Consider the following 25679-nt stretch of genomic DNA (forward strand, 5'->3'; position numbering starts at 1 on the left):
TTTAAAGTGCTCTAGTCTGTACAGCAGGAGAGGCTGCGGTGCTCTGCTGGTATTTGGGCCTTAAGCTGCCGTGCAGACGGACAGGCAGGGGCGGTGCTGGCCCTCCCACTGTAACACTCCCGGTGGCTGACTGCGCTCCGTCACTCTTCGCAGGGATGGAGATGTTGGGCGAGCAGCAGCATGCTCTCAGTCACTGACAGCGAGGAAAACCGAGCATGAAACAAACATTTGGAGCTGAACAGAAATGCGCCATGCGAGGAGCGGTGAGCCGTACGTGAGGTTGTCCCGCGATGAGCCGCCGACCTCCGGACCGGTGCGGAGCTGGACGGGACATGAGCGCAGCCTGGATCCTGACTGTGAGCGCCCTCATCACCGCCCAGACTACCGGAGGATCACCGCTGTTGCCCGACCCCGGGGTAACGTTACTCCTTTCTCGAAACAGTAGTTTTTTGTAGATGGGTGAAGTCACTTAGAACTAGTCTAAAATGCAATATTTATAGGTAAAATGTATACTGGTAAAAACGCAAAAGCTAGTGAACGAGGGAAAATATTTGGTCCTGCTGTTAAAAAGTCAACATTGTTTAATTAAGTTTGATTACTTTTACTAATTTTATTTATTGGAAGGCTCAAAATATGATATTGAGCTGTTTGGGTTGAGACTTGGTCTTTAAATCATACATTAAGCATCGACAGTATATTTTAAAATGCTTAATATCTGTAATTGTTGACAGCGTTGTTTTTAACTTTTATCCTAAATAAGCCTACTTGAATTTATGTTGTAGTTTAGACCAGCTTTGGTGTAATTGACCCCAAAAATTAGCTAGGTCATTATGTTAGACAGCATACTGTAAATTTCTTTGTCTTGGACTCCTTGAGTCTTTATGTTATGAGGTTTTCACAGTATGATAATTCTGAGAAAATATTGCGATATCACGCTATTACATAATTATTTCTGTCAGTTACTATGACCCTTAAAGTTATGAAAAATGTGTTTTTCTTAATTAAACGTTTCATGTCTAGTGAAACTTGAACCCCCTTTTAAATTAAAGTATGTGTTAAAACTTTCTTTTAAGCAAATGCACAATGCACGATAACTCAATTTTGATACCATCTTGAAACAGGTTTATTATGGCAACCCTTCTCCTGTCAAAGGGGATTTAAACATTTTTTTAATGCATAGCCCATATATTATAAAATGTGAAATGTTTCTTATTTGCTGCAATAACAGTGCTTTATTATGCCCATTATTTCCCATCAAATGTCAAAGCTAAGTTTGTGGCAAAGAGAATTTTTACCACTTATGTCCATTACTACATGAGTTTTAATAAGAATTTAAATCAACATTTATGGCCCGTAAATGTGCATGCATTGTCTCATTTTTGCTGCTCTCCACGTACGAACATAGTAATAGGTAGTCAGTTAAAAACATACAACTGTATATTATTTCTATACAATCTATGGTTAAAAAGAAGCACAGTATAGTTCAACAGGTAAACACACAGAAGAAGAAAATAAAATAGACATTTAAGAACAGAAACTATTTTATTTTTTCCAATAGTTTTCATTTCTGTACATACAGCAAGTGTTGCTGCAATCCCAAATAAGAAATACAGCAATTTCTTTAACAAAACAAAAGGGTTGAACTCTTGGTTAAGTCCCTTTAAAATGACTTAAAGCCACTTAGGAAATAACTTTATCAAAGACATTTTTCTTAAGGCTGCCTTGAATCAGCATTTATCATGGAAAAGCCACATGTAGCATACTGTCTGGAAAAGTGCTGCATATTGAGTTTATTGTCTACAATAACGGTCACTGTGACAGTTTCAGTCATATACTGTAGTGGTATATAGTGACATGTAAGGAGACCAAGCCCAACACAACTATTTGTCTCTTAGGGTGTTTGGGAATTTTACGGTTTAATTGCCTCTCTGTGGTTTGCTCTAGTTTAATTTGACAGCTTTGTAATTTCTGAACTGTAGGAGCATATAGCATTCGGTTATTACATTTACTTCCACAACTTTACTCTTGTTCGAACATAAAAGCCTTCTGGTGTGTTTCAGTGTGTAATGGGACAAAGGGACATTTTTGTTACACGCTCTGGTTTCCCGAAGCACATCTGTCATCTCCTCAATTTTAATTTCCAACCCACCTTTACCATATATGTAATCATAGCTGCGCCTGCTGTTGTCTGAACACGAAACCTGCTGCATCCACATGAGAGATCGTAATATTAAACTGTCAACATGGCCAGTCTGAAACCGCAACCTAACAGCATCTGTGGTCACATTCCTTGTAGGTTCATTTTTACACCATTTTATTGGCGTTAAAGTATTCTCTGCTTGTATGAAAATCTTGTGAAATAATACCAGTGCATTTTCACATGACACCGTATGGAATTTTTTCTCTTATGGGTGGTCCGGATCTGTACATCTATGTTGGCAACCTACAGCAGCTACAGCACAAATGGAAACTTACCTTTACACTTTTACGATTTATTTTTTTCCCTTGTGGGGAGGTATGCGTCTCTGGGGATTTACCACAGTGTTCTTATGAGAATCAAAGTGTTTCTGTGAAATAATCACATTATCAAAGTGGAGCACTTTGAGTATTAACAAGTTTTATTTCAATTGCAGGTATTTCTGGAAAAGTACGGCTACCTCCATCATGACAATCACGTCCACGATGCAGCTGAGATGCAGTCGGCTATTTGGTAGGTGATAAATGTGTTCTTCTTCTGTTTAAGCTACAGTAGGTAACTTTTATATCATTTAATTGTTATCATATTCGCAGAAGCTGTCACTACATGCTGACGCCAGTACGTTAGTAACCATATCAACAATCATGAATCTGAAAGAACAGCCATGACATATGGAGTCTCACAAGGATCTGCTCTTGGCCCCCTCCTCTTCAACCTTTGCATGTTTTCCCTTCCCAAGAATTTTTTTTCTTATCTTTTGACTGTAAAGCACCTTGAGTAACATTTGTGTATGATTAAGGTGCCATACAGATAAACTGGAAAAAAACTCTGGTTCCTCTGGTTCTACTAATGGCCTTTGCAAGAATCCACTGCACTAACGCAAGGCCCCCGCGAAGTGTGCTGGACTTTGAAGCCAATTTTCACACCCAAATAATGCACCCAAAATAATGTTACAAGTAGCCCCTTTGTTAGCATGCAGGCCACAATATCATTAGCCATAACCGCTGGAAGAAAAAAAAACACTTTGCAAGGCAGCTAACCTGTCGCTTACAGTCTTCAGGTGATTTGTCAAGCCTGTTGTAGATTTGTTCTTGTGCCTGTTTCTTTTAGGAAATATAGCACTTTACCTTTTGGGCTCGTCTTTGTAAATTTTTAAACTACTCCAGATACTTGACTTTTTCAGCATCATGCTAGTTTATCTGTAAGCCTGTCATATGAGGTCAAACTGCTGTAGCCTCTAAAGTAGAACTATCACTACGTTGAAAATTGGTTGTCTGCGAATAATTTAATATTAATATTGAGACATAATGAATTATGTTGGATGGCTATTTCTTAATTTATCAGCTATTCTGGAATACTGTAGTAATTGTAGAGAAAAAATGAGCATTCAAATACACATCTGGACTTCAATTACAATGGTCATGATTAAAACTTAAAGCATTTGCATCAGCCATATAGCAAAGACGAGTAAACAGAAGAAGACAGACCAGAAAAAGCTTGCTTCACTCATAGAAGAAGACAGGTGTCTCACTTCTCCCGCGTTAGAGACTGTACCTGGCCTTGATTGGTTGTTTTTGTTCAGGTGTGGTTAATTTTGTAAAAGCCATTAGGAGAACTAGGAGGAGCCAGAGGAATGTGATTTTTTTATCGCATATTATCTGTTTCATGAACTACTAACAGGACACAGTAACAGTTTCAGCAAATATGACAAAAAGTTAGTACCAATATCAGTGACGAAATTATTAAGTCCTAAAATAAATCTGCAGTGATTTCAGAACAAAGTGATACATATTTTTATCAATATTTTGCTGAGCAGAGTCAGCTGGTGTCGAGTGTGTTCATTAGTCGGAGTGGTGTGCTCGGTGTGGAGAAAGCCCCGGGGCTGAACGTCGGCGCAGGGCAGTAAAACACGCCCTCACCTCTGCACTGGGAAACCTCTCCTGAACCCTCTCTGAACCACCCAGGAATGTCAAGAACCTCGCCCTCTGGCTCTCGTACTGGCTGTACTGTAATAGAAACTGATGGAAAAGCTTTGCTTGAGCTGAGAGCTTGGGCAGAGTGTTGGGTAGGAAACTGTGTGTGGTTGACAAACATGTAAGATGTGAAGCATCAACATGTTCAGCTCATGGAGTGCATATGAATCAGAATTACAAGCTAAATTTTAAACCTTTCTAAATTTGCATGAATCTTAGATCCACCAGCTTTGCTTTAACTGTTTTAGAATCTGTATCGACATCCGTTTTGTTGTGCTGCATTCAGACACCTTTCACAAGCATTTAAACATGTGAACCCGAAGAAAATTGGTTTGGTGTCCTTTTGAAAAAATGTGAAATGTTTGGAGAATTGAGGCACAAAAAAAAAGAAAGTAGAAAGTGACAAGAAATGACTTGAAAATAAACAGTGTGAAAGTTATTAGATATTATCCAAAAAAGGGAAAATGCCCAGAAAACTTTATATATAATTCTTATAATTATTTATATATATATATATATATTAGTTAATATATAAGTTATTCAGTATGCTTAACCAATTTCAATTGACTCTGTTTTTGTCACTGTAAAGTGTCTTTGAGCATTGTGAAAACCACTTCTAGTTTCTTGCTAATTTTTGGGTCAATTTTTATATATATATATATAAATATACTGTAAATCGTTGCTCTTCAGAAACATAGGAGGACTACATTTTGTCTCAGATTGGGTAGAGACAGAACCTCTAGTGCCTTTTGAATTGGGTAAAAAGCCAAATGCCTGTTCAGGAAGAGCATCATGCGAACATTTCCTGTCTCTGCAGTGAGTTTCAGTGGTTGTCCCGGCTTCCTGTCACGGGCGAGCTGGACAGCGCCACCCTGAGGCAGATGGCCGAGCCCCGCTGTGGGGTGTCAGACGAGGGCAGCCAGCAGATCTGGGCTCAGAGAGTAAACGCCATCTTCACTGGAAAGAGCGCTGCTCTCAGACGACCACAGCGCCGCAGGAGGCGCTCTGCTGGGCAAGGTATTGTGTGTAACATGTAAAAGTGTGTGACACCATGTCTGCATGTGTTTTTGTGAGAGGGCATGTTCGTATGTGTATGTGGAGTGAAGACTTATGTGAGCAAGCTGTGATTTCATTCATGTCTTGTATGTGGAGGTTTTGTGTGCCCTGCTGAGAGGTCATAAAGACAACAGTTGACTGGGAGGGTCCACCTTCATAAACTAAAGCACTGAATAGAGCTGAGGGCTGTAATTAAAGCAGGTGGAGTGTCTGCTGCACGCGTCAGCCAGAATTAGTCCCTGCTTTTAGCCCCAATTACACACGTCCATGTATTTTGTATGTCATCTTTAACAGGGCAAAACATCAACCTCAGTTTTTCACAATAACATTTTTTATCCTCAGTTAGGAGTTTTGCGCTCCTCTGTAGGTTAAGAAAGTTTTAACAAACTTAGCAGTTTCTCTTTATTGTAATATGATTTTGGATTTTTTGGGCCTTTTCAAACAACAATTTATCCCAAAGCTTCAGTTTACAGTTACTCTTTGGGCTCTTCTTTTTCCTTTACATTTTACAAGTTGTGTTCCAGCAAATACTGCAGTTTTAACCAGTGCTGTCATTTTGATTGTAAGGTTTTTAAGTTTAGTATTGACATGAAGTAATTTACAAGACCTTAATACAACTATGAGAAATTAATGTCTTTTTGTGACTTTTCAACTACATCTCAAAGTTTTTGCGACAACCTGCAAAGTTCAATGACTCTTTACTGAGTGGATCATATTAAACATCTTTATATTCAAGTCTTTGAACAGCAGTGATTATGTTTTTTAAAAAAAAGGTCAGAAAGACTAATTTAGGTGTACTGTGTACAACACAACACACATTGTAATCAAGAGGTAATTTCCTATTTTCTGCAATGTGATCTTGTCTTTTAATGGCTGATTTAAGGCTAACTGTCGTCTAAATCGGATATCCATCTTGGGCTAAATTTGGACCAAATCACACTAAACAAAGCCCAGTTTCCAATTACTATTTTTTGGCTAAATGCAAGCAAGCATGGGCTGACCATTATCCATGTCCTGGTGCTTGGTGGATATAATTTGATTCTTCCTCCAAAATCCTTTAAATAATTATTGAGGCTTTTGTTGGAGATTATCCTAATTTTCTGCTATAAATAGTAATAAAGGCATTCATTGGTGAGCTGATAACCGCAATTTGAGCTGCCTAAAGACTGCAGGATTTTAAAGTGTTTAACGGTGGTTAAGGGAGCAGCTGAGTGGTGCCAGATTTCTTGCAGACTCCATGAGGTAATTGAGGTCCTCCCCCCTCCTCCGTCTCAAAATCAGAAAATCCTAAAGATTTACCAAGAAGTGTGGTTTCTCCCCACTTATATAAATGTGTGGGAGATCGTAAGTGTAACAGGGACGAAATCTTTATACCATAATGGAATTTCTTTCTTTTTACAATATATAGGGAAATTATTTCACCCTGTCATGCATGGGTCTTGGCTTAAAACTGATGAAATGAATTTGAATTTAATCTTTTTGAGTCGGAGCACAGACCCAGAAGTTAATTATCATTACTTTTTTTGGATTGATAAATCTTTCACCTTTATGTTGGTGACTTTTATGACTTAAGTCTAACATCTGAATATTTTGTGCTGTCATTCTTTAATCTGTTTTGTGAATGAACAGCAGTGGCTCGGTGACAGCTGCAGGTTTTCTTCTCCCTCTCTCGCTCTCTCGCTCTCGTGCCTCCAGCCTCATGGTGTTTGAAGCCGCTGCATTCCTCCCTGTCACTGCAAAGGTTGGCTAATGTTCAGGGAATGCAGCGGAGGCTGATGTTTGCTGCTGCCTCTTCGTGTCAGTACCTGACATGTTCCCTCTGGTAAACACATCCATAACTGACTGCCTGGATTAGGTTGTTTGCCAAACTGGCTGACTATCTCAATGGACAGAATCTTACTGGCTAATAAGTGGATATCTTGCTGAGTGACTGACTGTTCTGATGGATTACAGCCTGTCCCTGATGAGGAAAACAGCTCACTGTCATTATTTTAGTCCCAGACATGACTCATGTGACAGATGGCAGCATTATAACACAAAGAGCAGCGTTAAGTGGAAGATACATTTACCCCCTCGGGTCACCCGTCTTTTAGTTCTGGATTCATGTATCCACAGATGTACTTTAGCAAAGTAATTACTTATTTGTGAGTAAAGTGTAGCTGCTGCCTTGTCCTTCAGTGTAAGTGAGTATGTTTCTGCCTGTGAATTGAAGAATGCTTACTGGAAGAGTTTTGTAATGCTTGAATAGATTCAGAATTGGTAAATCCATAAAAACCTGTCTCTCTTAGATGAGCTTCAAATAGCATGTACTCATCCCTTGTTTACTAGCAGCTGGGCTCTATGGATGGCACTGTTGGTCATTCAGACCACTTTGTCCACACTGTAATATCTCAAAAATTATTTGACTGATTAGCAAGATGTTTTGTGCAGATATTCATTGTCTCCAGAAAAAATACTCCTGACTTAAGTCATGCCTGACTTTTCCTTTAGCACCATTCAGTTCACATTTGTGGTTGTGACATTCCCCCAGGAACGTGGCTCAGCCTTGTTTCCAAGTTTTTCCAGTGGTCACTCCCAGTTTTGCAGTGAAAAATCCTCCACAGTCCAAAAAGCTTTTTCCCCATAGACACCATTATTAAATAGACATCTGTAAAACCTTTGACAGGACACCTCCAACTGCAAACAAGGTCAACTAGTAGTCTTTCTGTTGTGATTTTTTTTTTAGCCATGATGATGTTATATTTGAAAAACTTTCCACAAGCAGAAAAGCTATTTAAAAATTTGTGATGTCATCCCAGTGTTAGGTCTATGAGCTGAACAGGAAATCGTGGGCAGGGCCAGTCGAATAGTGATGATAGGAAAACTGTCAAAGTGAACAAAATAATCATTAAGATTACCAACAACAAAAGGACATAATAATGAAAGAGAAACGCAGATGTCATTTTAGTGTCATAAAAATAATATGTTAGAATCTATGATGCATACAGTTATTCATTGGCTGACCTCCATCTGGTGAACTCAGCAAATGGCGTTTTGTTTTACCTCCAAGATAATGGATATATGAGCAAGAGGATCAAAGTTCAGGGCATTATGTTATGATAAAGTAGTAAGTCCTGACTGTGTGGATACTACATACAACAGTACATACTTCATGACAGCAGCTGCAGTACCTTCAAAAAGTAAAAAGAAAAAGTATGCTATGTGTAACACACGCTTTTTTTGCCGTTCGTAAGAGAGAGCACTTTCAACAGATGAACAAATGCCATCTTGGCATCCATTATCCAGTTATTATTGTACATCTATGGATTATGAGTGAAGTGTTCAGTAATATTTGGTGCAAATATTCATGTCCTCCTCACCATTTTGGCAATTCCCGTAACTTTTCATCTCTGGGATGCTGGTGTTAGCGTTTGGCAACACTGCGCAGAAGTGCAGCCTCGCAGAGCTTCTACATAGCTGTGGGCTCTCGTTGTTTCTGGATTAGCAGTATTGAGATTTCAGGTCCACCCACTTTCCTTTCTGCAGTTAGCACACCTGTGAGCCAAGTAACACACGATCTAAACATGATGCTTAACTGAGCTGTTTGTCCTTGACAGCTGACTCTGGCTGCTAAACACAGCCTGCGGACTGCAACAACACGCAGATGAGTGAGACGGGCTGTTTATTCACTCTCAGCTGTGGTGTGATGTGATTTTGAGCTTCTTGGAAATTGAAAACAAACCTTGACTTGTGGTGGCATCGATGGTTGTTTCCTCTGATATTTACAGAGCTGACATTCCTCCACCTGTGTGCAAGATAAGCACTACAAGTGTGATAGATGTGTGTGTGTATTTCAGAGGTGTACACTTATGGATCTTTTAACCACGTTATTGCCATTTTACAACATTTGATTGACACTTATTTGATTTTTCAGTGTTTGAGCAGAATGCACAGAGGTTTTTTTTTTCTTGGTCAATAACATTATCACTGTTAGCATGCTGACATTGGCATTTAGCTGTGTGCCTCCAAATTGACACCAGTAACAAACAAAATCTTTCTGCACCTCCACAAACAATAACTTTGGCTATCAGATGATCTCAGTCACTTCCTAATGTCCGTGATAACCGCCCTCCCCACACTGCTGCTATAGAGGGCATCATGATAATTGCTTCCATAAGGGAAGTCGGGGAATGTCTTGTGTATCTGACTTCCTGGCTGCCTCTGCCGTCCTCGGGGACCTCTTATGCTGCGGCGGTCTGGGACGGAGAGAAGGCGCCTGAGCTCTGCTGAGAATACAGATTTACACACATCATGTGGCAATAAGCTTATAGTTCATCAGGGAGTGAAACATGACGCTGGGTTGGGAAAGACAGGGAGTGTTTTCAAGTGTCTCACTGACTCCAGCGTTACACGGCTTTTCCACAGTCATGGAAAACCTGGAAAAAGCATGGAATTTCACAATCACATTTTCCAGGCCTTTTCCAGTCATTGAACTAGGAAAAATCATTGAGGTTTTTTTGAAAAAATCTTGGAAATATGTTGTGTGCAAAAATTCAAATTATATTAATGTATATTAACAGTAAATTTATCAAAAAAAAAAAAAAAAACACTAAAAACTTCCAAACCTGCAGGCCCATGGAACTGTCATTTTTTTAAAGAAAGTTTTTTGTTTTTATTTTTAAATTTATGTTTTGGTCATTTTTTTATAGAAAACTTGGGGTTTGTTTTTTTTTTCAGTTGATTCCTAACCTTATTGTATCTTTTTTGTCTTCCTTGAATGAATGTAAATCAACGGCATGACTGTAATTGACTTCCATATAGTTGAAATGTTCAAGGATCTGCTCCTCCCACTTTTATAATCTAATATTTCTATGAGGTTTGCAACAAAAATGTTCAGGATAAAGTTTAAATAACTCAAGTTTCCACTGAGGCTTATGTTGTGTTACTGCTGAGGCACAAATTCTGTTTGTGTGTTTACACACATTGATGTCATTGCCAGACCCATGTCTTAATGACTCCAGATATCCAGATATTTGCTTTCTCCAGGGTGCTATTGAGGTCTCATGGCAGTTCACAGTTCGCATTGCATACCGCTTGTTTATCGCTCTCATCTCTCACATAACTCTCTGCGTGGTATATAATTTAACTGAGCACAAACTGCATCAAAATAACTTAACATTCTCACATCTCTCTCAGAGGTATATGCAGACCTCCCACTCACATTTGGCCTCCACGTCAGTGCAAACATGCATCGACCACATCTTTAAATATTTTGACAACTGCAAGTGTGCTTTATCTATCTCGCCACTTTCCAGTTAAGCTTCAGATGTGAAAGTATGTGTAAATGTATAAATCCCTCATGGCAAGTCCTTTAAAGTGCATTACCTACTTCAATAAGATGTGATTCTAGCATTTTGTGTCTCATCCTCTCAAGTCCTCTTACCAGCACAAGTACAAATACTTTTAAAAGGCAGCATCCTTTGTTAGAGTTATTACCACTGCTCCTTTTTGTCTAGAGGGACTCAAAACCTTAAAATTATGATATGAACGACAAGAAAAATACTGGAAGAATTATTATAGATAGCCCCTGTTCCTGCACAATTATCGTGTTCCCCATGTACCAGTCATTTTGGTCGGAAATATAAATTAAAATTAATTGCAAAAATCTCACAAGAAAACTTCACCAACAAAATGAACATTTGTATATCAATCAGTCATGCTGCATTTTTTTTTTGTGAATTTGTGATGAAAAACTGTTGAAATTTTTTTTTCTCGCATGCCCCCACAGATAACGGCAAACATACGGATCTGTTGGAGACCACATTTAACAACAGCAAAACTAGATCAAAAAGGTTATTCACAAACTCTCTCACAATTACTGCAGTATTAGCGAAGTCTCATTTATCCAGTCGTATGCTCAGTTCTTCCCAAACACATTCATCTTTTATCTAAAACTTTAAATTTAAGACTGAATTGAAAGTAAAACTCACCAATCATTTACTAAATCCAAATGTTTTCCCGGGAGGCATTTTAGAAAGAAAAAGTTTTCTTCATAAATTGACATAACACAGCATGACTTGATACACAAATGGAGAAAAAGTATTCCTTAAATGTAAAAGTGCATTTGCCTGTGCAGTTTATTTCATCGGAAGTTGCAGTCCAATTGTTTGTTGGATGGTATACATGTGGCCATTTCCATTATTAAACTATTTATTAATTAATTAAAATAAAATCATTAATAAAAGATATTCATCCTGCATTTTAAGTTTATATCAGATTTATCAGGTATAACGTAACAAAAGAGCAATCACCTCCTATTCCAAATATCTGTATAGCAACTCTTGTTAAAATAAAAAATCTAGAGGAAGAGAAGTCCAGAAACTATTCAAATGTGAACGGTTTAGATGATTATTACAGCAAACTCTACTTAAAAGTCTCATTTCTGTGTAACTGTGTTCAAGTCTTTCACCAGCTCTGTCAACTCTCAAACAGTCGAGCCTCTGCAGCTGCTTCTCCCTAAAGGTTCATACTATCTAATGATTGTTTCCTGCGAGGCGGCCTCTCCATCTGCTTGTTGTGAACGTGTGCTGCGTGGATGAGAGCTTGTGTGTTTGCTTTGTCTCCAGATTGGTACGTCAAGTAATCCTGCGTACATACAGAGAGATAAGCATCTTGTAAATTAAAGAGCAGCTGAATATAACTCCTGCTTCCTTCTATCCTCGAACAAATGTGAGATTCAGAAGTCTGCAACACATGTAATTATGTCTTAGCAGAGAAACCACAGACACGTGTTGAAGTAAACTGTTTAGTCAAGCGTGCACTCAAGAGTGCTTGTTAGTTTACCCAGCTGTAAGCTAATGTGGTTAACATCCTATCATTTTGGATGTAGAGAGGCCTTATTTCAAAACATCACGGTTAAACACAGGATATCTGGCATTAGATTTATAATATAGATATTCAAAATTTAAATAGACTACAGGTACTCCAGTAGGTAATAATAATATGAATTGCTTATGAACCCTTTTACAAAACCACATGTCAATAGCAAAAAACATACATACACGTTTTGTCTTTTTATTTAATAGGACCTCTTAGGTGTGAAAGAAGGACAAAGAGGGGATGACATGCAGCAAAGGGCCGAGGCCTTAATCTAACGCACGGCCGCTGCGGCGAGGACGTAGCCTCTGTACATTGGGCACCCACTGAGATACTGGGCGCCCCACATTCTTGTTTTTTATTCATTTAGATTTTTTTGCAGTTTTTAATTGTGTCCAACTACACTAAACTAAACAAGATACGATATTTAAGTGGTGACTTTCAGAACCAAACTACTGTTATATTAAGAGCAGTATGGCTTTATACGTATCAGCAACATTAGTGAAATTAAAGTCACAGAAATACAGTTTATTTCAGATGTAACTGGGAAAAAAATATATAATATCTGCCCTCACCCACTCAATGTCTCTCCTCCAACAGAGCTCTTTGTGAGGAGAAAACTGAATTTTGAGTCAAAGCATACATACTGGCACCAAAATGGTAATTTCTGGATTTACTGGGAAGCTACAGGGTGATATAAAACCTAAAATGAATAAATAAATAAAAAAATAAAAAATAATAATAGAGTTTCCCTTTTGTTTTATCAACATTTTTGTTAACAAATGGCACTTTTTTGCGTGTACTCCTGCCTACAGTTCTGCTTTTTCTGCATTTCAAAATGCAACAACAAAACAGTGAGTCAGATTCAGACACACAAGCCAATGTTTTTTATGAAGCCATGAGTGATGGAATATGGACCATAAGATGGAAAAAGTTTAAAGTCTTCACTTTTGTCACTCTGGAAGGGAGAAAATGTCCCAGCCTTTTAAATATGTAGCTGTCATAACTCATCTGTGTTTAAATATTACAACAAATTGTATTTTATGGATAAAAAGTTGAAATATTCTTACTCACAGCAGGGACACTGCCAGGCTTTTTCTTTGGATTATCTGGTGATTCGAGCTTATCTGCACTTGCACCAGCTGTAAGTCTGCGATGAATAAGATTGTGACCTGCATGTCTCATATCTCTGTTCTGCTTCATCTCTCTCTCTCTCTGTGTTTTCTCCAGCTGAGAAGTGGTACAAACGTCATCTGACCTACCAGATCGTGAACTGGCCTCGCCACCTGTCTCTGGGCTCCGTGCGCCTGGCAGTACGTGCTGCTTTCCAGCTGTGGAGCAACGTGTCGGGCCTGGTGTTCCAGGAGGCCCCTGAGGGCCCTGCAGACATTCGACTGGCATTTTACGAGGGAGACCACAACGACGGGGCCAGCAATGCCTTTGATGGACCAGGTCAGGGACGAGCACACACTAGTCTAGTATCTATGGTTTTAATTAGGGTATGTGTGATGATTGTTTTGTGTTGTCCTGTGTCTGTAATTTGTTTTCAGGCCTCTCTTGCAAAAAAATATCTTGATCCCAACTTCCCCAACTTCCTGAATAAATAGTCTTGCTGTTTATGTGTACACAGTACCCGGATTACTGTGAATAAATCTGATTAAGATATTACTTTGAATACATACTCTGCACTGACCTGAATTACACAATAACAAGAGTTTGCATGACTTGTAAACATCTTGTTGATTAATGAGGTTCAGTGGTCACCTGGAGGAAACATTGTATTAGTGCCACAAGTACTGTAGTGTAAATACAGCATAATACAGTTGATATAGTATAGGTTTTTTTGCATGTGACCCTTTAATATAAAGCAATATCTATCTGCATCTCCTCATCGGAGACGTGTTTGACATCGGAGCCATATTTGTAATCTTCTCTAATGGTTCACATAATAATTTCAATAGCATATATATATATCTATATATATATAGATATATACATTAGATAATCATAATCGTTTTATGTATCCTGAAATAAGATAAAATGGAATTACGATATTTTTTAAAATTATGGTCCAAGAAATAAAACAAGGCAAGGCAGCTTTATTTGTATAGCACATTTCATTTAACAGGGCATTTCGAAGTGCTTTACCGAGCAATAAAATGTATAAACAAAAAAAAGGATAGCGATTTACGATAAAAGGTCATGTAAAAGGTAAAACTGATTACTAAACAACTTTAAAATAAAAGTCACTTCCGACTTCCGGTCTCGCTGGGAAAATAATGGCAGCGTAGAGCGTTAGTTTCCCAACAGTAAACATCGCAAGGTGCCCGTTAAAACCATGGATGTTTAAAGTTAAAACAATGGGTGTTTTAGGTTAAAGCTTTCTCTGAGACACGCCAAAGCAAGCTGAGAAGCAGCGAGTGAGCCATTATGCCAAACAAAGGGAAGTAAAGTGTCGCTTAATGTAAGAAACACGACGACGAAGAGGAAGGTGAACTGTCACTAGCTAGTAGCATTAGCAACATGGAGGACGACATACAGCCGGACGGTGACCTGCGGCCGGACAACGACGCTAACCTGGGCTTAATCCTGAAAGAGGTACGAGAATTCAGGAAGGACTCCAGCCAGCAGCTAAACGACATAAGAGAGATATTGATAAAATCTGCGGGAGGGTGGATGAACCAGAGGAGCGCGGGGGATGTGTTGTCGCTGGCCCCCAAACCTCCGACCGTTGCCCCGCTAACATCTACGGTGGTCAAGTTTCTAATCACTGAATGACAGCGGAGGTGATTAAAACTGACCACGACTATGCACCGGAGTATGCAGAGCAATGGAAAGAAATGAAGGAAAGAAATATAAGATGCCAGACTCCATTCCCGACCCCGGCTGAGAGTGTTTACAAGGACGGGACGGTGCTTACAGCTGGGCAGAGGAAGCAACGGCGGACATGGCGGAGAGGGGGGCACCGGTGACGGCTCTGCAAAAACGAACTTCCCTCTTGGTCCAGATCATCCAGCTGACTTGGCGATCAAGTGGAAAGCGAGGAAACCGGGAAAACACAAGCTCCAGGCAGGGCTTCAAGGAGCGGCTCCAGGACCGGTGACCCTGGATAAGAAAGGTTTGCTTCTCTTTGGATAAGACAGAAGTAGCCTACATATAGTCACAGTTTTTTAAGCCATCATTAACAATGCTGTGAATATTGTTGGAGTCAGACTTTATTATCAAACCTCTTTCCCATTACAACACTGATACTATCAGCAAGATGAGGTCAGATGCAAATGAAGAGACGATTTTGGGGTCAACAACTTCCGCTGGACACTATGGACTCACGAGATTTTCCCTCTACACTTATGTCCCAACAGAGTCACAACAAGGCCATTAAAGTGGCCTTCATTTTGGCAGTCAATGTTGTTACTTATGAACAGGTTCATTATTCTTCCACTGTGTTGCAGGTTAAAGTTTTAGTCTGTTTTGTTGTTGTTGGAGCTTCTGTTTCTTACAGCATCAGGGGTGTAAAACATGATTTGGGGCTTAAAATAAAGATACAATATGCAGAGCATCAAGTCTATTAGATTAATGACTTATAATGTGAATGGGCGGAGAAATTCAATCAGTTATGGCAAAATTGAAGAGGGAGGCGGTGGAAGTGGTGCCCCTTCAAGAGACACACTTAACAGAACATGAAAAACTGAAGAGATGGAGGTTTAATCAGTATTCATCCTCCTGCAGTCAGCGGTCTAACAGAGGGGTAACAACAAGAAGGACATAGACAGGAGATTTGTACTAGTATGTGGATGTCTGCAGGATATCGTGGTTACGTTTGTGAATGTATTGGCCCGGTTAAAGATTTTGTTTTGTTGGTGCAATTTTGACTACCAGGCAGGATGGAAAGAAATCAAGTTGAATATATCTGGGGCATTTCCAATCCAGGCGCATTTAGGGGATAAAAGTCACATTAAAATCTGATGGAAAAAGGTAATAAATGGATTAACTTGAATTTAAAAACTGGTATGATATAATTCAGTTTTTATTTATGGAAAAATTTACTTTTGCAACTAGGCTTCAGGAATTGAATTTTGAAGAAATTTGGAAGAAGTGGAAAATGTATGTTTCCCCCAAAAGCCCTTCTTTTGTTTGAATACAGTTCAGCCCTCTGTTTTTACTTCTGTTCATTTAGGTCAAATTCTTAACACCCCATGTTATATATTTTACTTCTTTCTTAATTAGTTTTGTTCATATTGTTGCTTAAAACTGTTTAAAATGGAAAATTGGTTTACTCTGTAAAATGACCTCATAGAAGTTGACAGTATAGTAGCTTTTGTGAAGAGAAACCAAAAGAGCAGCAGTAGTGCAGAGATGCAAAGATCATTTGAAATGATAGGCTATAAAATCCAGTTTAAAGATAAGTTTGCAGTCATTCCCGGGTGGAGTTGGCAGTGTAAAAAAGGAATAGTTTTTGCATTGACCTAAAAGTGGTCAGAGTCGGGCTTGTCTAACACCATCTGGGAGGTTGTTCCAGGTTTGTGCTGCATGATAACAGAATGGAGCTTCACCAAAAAAATGTAAAACAATGCAGAGATGAGGGAAAACATCAGTAAATAATACCGAGTTGGCATCAGCAGAATGAAAGTTTGACAGTAAACATGGTAGAGTGCAGTTTTTGGATGTAATCAGGAGCCTGGCGCTTCCTTTTCCTATCTACCAAATCTCCACTGTAGCAGATATTGTATGTTTCACAACCACTAACACTGTGTCAGCCACTGCCAGTTACCAGCTAACAAGGTGAAAAAACAAGTATTTCACATACTTTTGAATATATCTTGAGGGGGACTTAAAATTCCTGTCCAGATTTAAACATTTTCTAAGATAACCAACAAAGCTTAACAGCTACACAGGAACACGTTTTCTTACTTGAGTGGAAAGTGTGTGATGCCAAGGTCATATATTAGCTGTATTTGTATAGCAAATTTCATACAACAGGACATTTCAAGGTGCTTTACAGAGCAATAAAATATAAACATAATAAAGGACAGATTTACAATTAAAGAGTAAAGAGATGAAATATAAAAAGGTAAAATTAATTACTAAATGATTTTAAAAAATTAAAATAAATATCACCATTAAAAAGAGCAAAAGCTCAGACACGAGGTGCAAAGATAAAGAAAATAATTCAAAATGATTTAAAATCAAGTTTAAAGTAAGTTTGTAGCCAGTACTGGGTGGAGTAGGCAGTATAAAAAAGGAACGTTTTTAAATTTGACTAAATTTGTGTTCAGAGTCGAGGCTTGCCTAACATCATCTCAGAGTTTATTCAAGGTCTGCGCTGTAAGATAACAAAACGCAGCTTCACCATATTTTGTTCTAACTCTCGGGACGGTCAGTAGACCGGCCCCAGATGACCTGAGGGTCCCAGAAGGTAGACTATAAATAACATTTATAAATGAAATGAAAATAAACCAAATAATTAACAACTGTGAGCGCTGAACTCTAAAATGACTGAATCTTTCAGGTGGAACTCTGGCTCACGCCTTTCTGCCTCGCCGGGGGGAAGCTCACTTCGACATGGCGGAGAGGTGGACGCTAAACGGACACAAGGGACACAACCTGTTCATGGTTACAGCCCACGAGATCGGACACACTCTGGGACTGGAGCACTCCCCGGTCCGTCACGCTCTGATGTCGCCGTACTACAGGAAACTGGGCCGCAGTCTGGTGCTGAGCTGGGACGACATCATCGCAGTGCAGCAGCTGTACGGTGAGATGATGGATCTTTTTGTGGGTTGTTGTTACAAACTCACGCTGTGTCGACAATTACTGTGCAAAAAAAGTTTAACTTTAAAGTCCTCCTCTCCTCAAAATTTTTTATGTTTCTGTTCCCTAAAATGTCTGAGTTAACTGCACTGACTTGTATCTGTGCAAACACAGACATTCCTGTCGGTGCACTTCCCTAAAATTTGAGATTCAAACATACCCCAGGCAAGCTGGATTAGGTATGTCAGAAATTAGAAAGCCAATCACTGTCAAATATGGAAAACACATGTTGACTGGGGCACAAACTTTGTAACCCGGCAGAGAAACCTTAAACCTGCAGCTCAGAGCAGACTTGTTCGTACAGAGAGCAGAGTTAGCTGTAACTTGCTGAAACGTTTGACAGCAGATTTCTGCAGTTTTTGGATGTAAACCAGAGCCTGGAGCTTTCCCTCACTATCCGTCAAATCTCCATTGTAGCAGATATTATTGGTACATTTCTCACTAACACTGTGGCAGACTCTGCCAGTTACAAGCTAACAAACTACGGGAACATTTCTACATACTTTAAAATGTGTCTGAAGGGGGACTTTAACCCTTTGAAACCTGGGCAAATTGGCTTGTTTTTTTCTTTTTAAAACATGGGAAGAAGACAATAAGCACACAAATAAGAAATGACCCAAAACTTAGCAAGAAATTTGAAAAAAATACAAGTAGATCCCCTGAAAATGAGCAACAATAAAATAAAATTAAAAACCCTACAAGGAAATAACCTTGAAAAACTGCGTAAAAATTCTAATAATTTTTTTTTCAAACCAAATACGCTCCGGGTTCAAATGTTTAAATACTTGTGAAAGTTTTTCCGAATGTAGTTCAAAAACAGTGATGTCGTTCCAGGTTTCAAAGGTTAATTTCTTGTACAGATTCAAACATTTCTGAAATACCGATCCAAGCTTTACAGCTACTAAAGGGAAATGTTTTCTTAACGGAGTGCAAAGTGTGTGTTCCCAAGGTCAGGAGGAGTGTTAAACATCGCACCTTCACCAGACACACAGATATTTTTAACACTTTTTCCTCCCGATTTAAAGTCTGGAGGGTTGAAGGGAAAGAAGCTCTTTAGTGGACAGATGACAAATGTCTCACTGTCCGGCGGCAGGACGGCTGAGGTGAAGAAGCTGGGATGAGGTTGCTCTAGAATGAAGTTTTATCTTAATACATGGAGACACCGTAACTCTGAAGTCATGGCACCGCGCCGTGAAAAGGTGAGAGGCAGCTTGAAGGGCACCAGCTGCACACATAGAATGAGTAGAACAGCAAGACCCGATTAGAGTTCAGTAAGACCTGGATCTGACCACTAAGTGACCATAACTATGACAGTCAAACGATTCATTTTTAAAATTGCGATTTATTGCTGACCTTTAATTGTTAATAGCGATTAATTACAGTTTTTTAAAATGTATGTTTAGAATTCCATTATTTTTGAAGTCCATATTAACGAGGTGAACAGCTCTTGAAGGAGATTACTGACACGCTGGATTTGTAGAACAGAAAGAGAAAGAACAGACAGCCTTTTGCAGTCTGTATTTTATTCTGAAAAACGCAGTAAAACACATCTTGAATATGTAGAGCCGAAACAGCACCCTCCTGTTTTCAGTTAAGCCGAGGAGTCTCTTCTATCACTTTCAGCTCTTTGGCCTCTCAGCTGCTGGGAAAGGTAGACTGAGGGCAGCAGAGGTGGTGTAAACGTCAAATACCACTCTGCCCTGAAACACACGCGCACAAAATATACACACTCAGTGTGTTATTGTGGTGTGTTATTACTATCCAGCCTCTTAGTGCCACACACACGGTGTTTACCTGGGAGTTTTGTTGGCTCTGTTGTGATAGATTGCTGGTGTTGTTGCAGAGTGTGACATACATCTCTGCATGACGAATATAGCAGTTTCTGTTTCCCGTGAGTGTGTCGTCCCTCCCGGCATGTGTTAGAGGCAGGTTTCCACATGTGCAGAGTTCTCCTGTTCTTTGTGTTTTCCGTGCTGCTAAGATACTGATTGCACTGCAGCAGTTTGACAAGAAACATCATCTTTAAAAGTAGCTTCTTTAACTAATTGACCTCCTTTGATGATGTGTTTCTCTGAACGTACAAGATGCAAATAGTGCATTACATGGTTTCTCCCGCTTTGTCTGTGAAATGAGGTGTTAAGCAGCTGCACAGGGCCGGTGAAGATGCAGGATGTCGCAGGAATGTTTGCATGGCTGCAGGACAGACTCACAATCATTTGATAATTCAGCTCTGAACTTTAGATTCAGCGCACAATAAGCTCGCAGGCAGGCCGCCATCCAGATTCATCTTTTTCTGTTTAATATTTGAGGAGTCCCATCTGTTCTGCCTCTGAGAATTTCTGGCCTCAGCTTCCTAAAATGGTATCTGCCAGCCTGGTCTCCTCCGAGCCTCGCTTATTCACTCTGCATTAAAAAAAAAAAAAAAACTGACCACCCTGCTGCCTCAGACACATTTTCAGCTCAGTTACACTCAATAACTGCAGCACTTACTGCCACTTTGATTTATTATGTGGCCACAGATACTACCATTAAATTAATATCCCGTATGAGCAGCAATTGGAGCAGATGATACGTTTTTGGCTGCTCATTGAGCTGTATATGTTTTGCTTTAACAGTGAAAACTAAACTTGGCAATGCTGAGTCATCAGCTTTAAAAACCAGGGAGTTTTTGTTGCTCGGATGGAGATAAACAAAGTGCGATATACTTTCTACACGTTTACTGATAAAACTGATCTCCCTGTGGCAGTTATTTCTGCAGACTCCAGAGACAGACATGGACGCAGACAGTAGCAGACAGGACTGCAGGCACCATGAAAATGCTACATCTGCTTAAAGACATGCGCTGCAGGCTGTGTGTGCTTGTGTGTGAACCATTTCTCATGTTGGCATTGTGATCTGATAAGAAGCAGACATGAGGCAGCCTGAATGTCAGTCTCCGGAGCTCTTCTGATTGCTCTGCAACAACAAACGTGAAAACCTTTGACTCATATTATTTAAAATAATTTTTCCTTATAAGACAATGTATGTTCAGTATATATTATACCAATATGTAAAAATACTTAATTACAAATAGAAGTCACTGAAAATGTTATATTTAAGCAAAATATACTGAAAGTATTCAAAGTTGGCCAAAGTTGCATAGCATGCGTTCTAAATTTGTTATTATGACCGATGCGTTGTTATAGCTGCTGTGGTCCGGGTGGAGCTAATTTGATTGTATAGATGCTTTAATCTGCAAAGTGACATCTGTAACATAATCACATAACATAATATGACAGAATGTGACTTCTAAATGCAGTGGAGTCAAAAGTACAATGTAGTGGACTGGAAAAATAAAATAGCATAAAGTACCTTAAATGTGTACTTAAGTAGAATATTTGAGTAGAAGTACTCCAGCATTGGTGAACAGTCATAGTGAAAAGAATGTTTAGGAATAATTTGTCTCTAACAACAGAAAATAGCTTATTTTTTAAGCTAAATTCTGTTTCGAACGTGCCTTTAAGCGCAATACTCATCATTTTATTGATTTATTTATTTCGGTAAAGTCTTAAGAAACCTGCATTTTTACAGTATTTTTTTTGTGCAGATTGTAACGTCGACTCGTATTATATATAAGCACAGTCGATATAGTGTCTGACAGGCATAAATTCTGCATTTTTCATAAAGTAGCTTTTATTTAAGTGCGTCACTTATTTTACAATTTTTTTGTGATTCTCAGTCTTTACCTGAGTATTTTCATTTATGCTGCCCCGACTAAATTTCAGAGGGAGAATTGCATTTAATAATCTATAGATCGCTCTAATTAACCGTATATGAACTTGTGAGAATTAGCTTAATCTTGATCAGCTGCAACATATAAATGCTGCTAATAACAAAACAGCACAAAATCTGTGCAAGAATAAAAAGAATTCTAAACATAATTTTACATAATTAATACTTCTAATACTGTAAGTACATTTTACTCTTAATACTCACATACTTCTGAAAAAAATATAATGCCGGGCTTTCTTACATTGTGATTTTTTTTTTTCTCCAAAGAAAAAGATCTGTAACTGCTTCCATCACTGATGAATGTAAACAGCATAAGGTTTTTGTGTTTGAGCGAAGTCAGACATTCAGCTCTTATCTTACACACACACACACACACACACACACACACACACACGCTAGCTCTCAGCTTCTATGGGCAGCTGCTCATGTGTTATCCACTGTGGTGTGTGTGTATATCTATTTTTCCTGCCGTCTTCCTCCTGTTCTTGGGTGAGCTGATTTTATCCACCTCCTACACAAATGTTTGTTCAGCTCCTTGCAAACAAAATGTCTGTAATCACGTCTAAAGCACCATCGTTTACTCTTACGCTTCGGTATGTTGTGCTTCTTCCCTTTTGTCCTGCTCGAGTCTGCCTTTATTCTTTTGATCTTATGTATCAGGAGTCTGCACTGTGAGGCTGCACAAGACAAAAAAGGAGTTTTAGTTTTTTTTAGTAAGAGGTTCATGTGTGTGTTCAGTCTAGAGTCCTTTGTTTATTTCCTGTGCAGTAAAATGCCATCCATCAGTATACGTCAACCCAGCCACATCCTGTGAAGGACAGTTTAAATGTTAACGTTGTTAATTCCTGTTTCAGAAGAAGTCTCCACTGTTTGTCTTTCCATTTGTTCCCATGTTGTCCAATTTAGAAAATACTTAAATTGCTCTTGGGGTGCATGAGAAATTAGACTGTCTGTGCCTCTCAGTCACACACTGTCTGTCTTCACAACTTTGTTTGGTCACTGTAGGTTTAAGTAACAGCAATTTTATATAACCAAATAACTCGTGGGAAATTTAAGCAAAAGTGGAAAAGCAGCAGCCCTATTCAAAGTTATTATTACAGTAAGGGTCCTTTCATGGTCTTGTCTGGTGCCTTTTAGCTTATTGTTTTGGTGTTATTTTTCTGCCCTCAGGTAAGCCGTCAGGTGACCGCCCTGTGAGGCTGCCAGGCCAGGTTTTGCATGCCTCGCTGCAGGAGTGGGAGTTCACAGAGCTTCACAACGACCATCAGTCCACAGGGCAACCTCTCTACTGCCAGGGTGTCTTTGATGCCATCACTATGGGTGAGGTCAAAAAATATCGGGAAAATTAATAAAGATGTTAGAAAGAAGTATTGTATGTCATTAAAACGTCACAAAAGTAAAATTGAAAATGCAAGAAAAGTCATGGTACAGTGTGTTCTAAGATATGTCATCTACAAATGCCGTATAAAAAGTCTTGGAATAACATGTCATAAAAAAAAAAAAAAAAACACAAAGTAATAACATAGTATTTCGTCCAAAATTTCAGAAAAAGGTTGTCAATAAGAATGTCATAAAATGTCATAGTATTTTGTAAAAAATGTCAGTTGAGTTCTCATAGTATAGTATATCACAAAACATGTTGAATAACAAAGTGATATTACAGGATGTTGTAAAAAATGTCACAAAAAGTCATAATAGAGGGGCACCTATTAGCTCAGTTGGTAGAGCGGGCACCCCATGTACAAAGGCCGCGTCCTTGTGGCAGCAGCTGCGGATTCGGTTTCAACCCTGGCCCTTTGCTGCATGTCAATCCCCTCTCTCGCCCCCTTCATGCTGCATCTGTCCTATCAAATAGAGACTAAAAGAGCCCCCCAAAAAATAGTGTATTGTCCAAAATGCCACAAAAGTTACCGTATACTATGTTGTAAAAGATGTCACTGAAGAAGTTACGCTTTAGTATGGTGTCAAAAATGTCAAAAAAATCTATTGTATAGTATGTCGTCAGAAACGTTAAAAAAAACTTTATAGTGTAATATCTCATCAAAAATGTTGTGTGAAAAGTCATTGTATGTCATAAATGTTACAAAAAAACTCGTAAAATGTATACAGTACAGAATACTGTGATGAAAAATCTCAAGACGAACTTAATTCAGTTCACCCTGTTGTTTCTTCTCTCCTGTTTGTGCCTGCAGACCACAACAAGACAGTACTGGTGTTTCGGGGCAGTGTGTACTGGACAGTGTCGGCTGCAGGCGTTGTGGTCGGCCCGCTGCCTCTCCGTCAGCGCTGGCCTGCCCTCCCCCAGGCTATTGAGGCTGCTGCCTTCTCCCCACTGGACTCCAAGTTGTATTTTTTCAAAGGTCCTGCTTCACTGAACCCATGAACATGACTCTCACACTTCCTTTTAAAGACATTCCCTAACCTCCACCCGGACGTCACAAAACTGTTAAAGCCCTCAAAATAGACTCTATTGTGCCTTTTAAATAGGAAAGTGCTATTTAGAGACGTTACTGCACTTGAACCTGAGCTGTAAAGTTAAAGTAGCTTAACGTTTGTGCTAAAGGGCCACAAACCTGAAACTACATCGTAACTATAGTCACTTATCACCCAAAAGAAGAACAATTTCCTGCAAAAAACATTTGTTCTCCAAAGGTATTATTTGTTCTACACTGCATATCATCTCCATTGTTTTCTTTGTCGTGTCTTGTCTGTGAGATAACGAGGGAGGACTGACACTTACCTCTCTAGAAAAGAAAAAAAAGAAAGGCAAAAATCCTGAAGATGCAGAGCCCTAAAATATGTCTCTCTCTAAGGAAGAGTGCAAAATCAAACTCACACTGTTTCATTTAAAAGACTTTCTAACCCTTTGTTTTGCTCCTTGTCTCTTCTGTGTGCAGGGAAGAGGATCTGGCGCTACACAGGCAACGTGCTGGACCCCGGCTTCCCGAAAAAGAGCAGCGAGTTAGGGCTGCCTCGCCACCCTGACTGTGCCTTCTATTACGCTCCACTGGGTCACATGGTTCTCTTCAAGGGCTCCCGTTACTCTGTGCTTAACCTCAAAACCTTGCACCAAGAGCCCTACTACCCCCGCAGGCTGACAGACTGGACTGGTGTGCCACAGGGGACAAACGGGGCGCTGACCCGTCCAGACGGGCGCCTGTACCTGTTCAGAGAACAGCGGTTTTGGAGATTTGACCCGGTCAAGGTGCGAGTCACCAGAGAAGGTCAGTGGGCCAAGGATTTGAGCTGGACTGGTTGCAGCAACGCTCCTCAGAGCAACAACATCCTTTGACCAGCAGAGGGAGCTGTAGGCTTTAAAAAGTGCTGTTTGTTGATGTTTAATGTAAAAGCACTATAAGTTTCTCAGCCTGAACCCACACTGACTTTATATGTACAAAAGGAGCCAAGCTCAGCTCATGCCATGAAGGGACATTTTTTTAAGCACATAAAGTATTTATACTGCAGGGCAATTAATATTACTGTATATAGATGTACAAGGGCCCTCTTTAATGCAGGTAAGATGATGAAGCGAGAGTACACTCTTAAGTGTGAAGACCAAAAACATTTTTTAGGTTGGAACCATGCTTTCTAAAATCTTCTCTTGTAGTATTTGTACAGCGACAGAAAAACCAAAAGGTATGTGCATTTATCATCGCTTCTACAATGTATTTAAATGACAGTTACTTAAGTTTGCGTGTTACTGTGTGCTTCTTGCTAAGTGCTTGCTATAGCCTAAATCTGGACCGCTGACTCCCAGTACAGTATGTTCTTAAACTGACTGGGCTTCCAGGGAGATCAGCATCTGACAAAGCAGGTGGATGTGTAAGACCGACTGTTTGGACAAAATGATGAATAAAGCATAAAGTTTATCATAATGGATGGTGGATGTTATCACAAAGCTGACAGCTGTGTCATCAGGGTGATGCATTTTAAGAAACAACTGAATGATGATTCAGTTTTAACCATGTATGTTTCCTCAAGATTAAATTGTGGTTGTGACTTAAGGCCAAACTCAA

At 39.4% G+C, this 25679-nt stretch overlaps 1 protein-coding gene across 1 annotated transcript; it reads left to right on the forward strand.

The window, feature by feature from the left end:
* Window positions 1-52: 52 nt before the first annotated feature.
* On the forward strand, window positions 53-25538 carry mmp28 (matrix metallopeptidase 28). Its single transcript, XM_042487122.2, has 8 exons — window positions 53-416; window positions 2634-2710; window positions 4988-5187; window positions 13312-13533; window positions 17591-17836; window positions 22834-22983; window positions 23856-24023; window positions 24561-25538. Exons 1-8 carry the CDS (start codon window positions 291-293, stop codon window positions 24953-24955), a joined length of 1584 nt encoding a protein of 527 aa, XP_042343056.1. The 5' UTR covers window positions 53-290; the 3' UTR covers window positions 24956-25538.
* Window positions 25539-25679: the final 141 nt, after the last annotated feature.

The sequence above is a fragment of the Plectropomus leopardus genome, chromosome 6 (assembly GCF_026936395.1).
Source record: "Plectropomus leopardus strain MGB_pleo_1.0 chromosome 6, ASM2693639v1, whole genome shotgun sequence".
Taxonomy (NCBI): Eukaryota; Metazoa; Chordata; class Actinopteri; order Perciformes; family Serranidae; genus Plectropomus; species Plectropomus leopardus.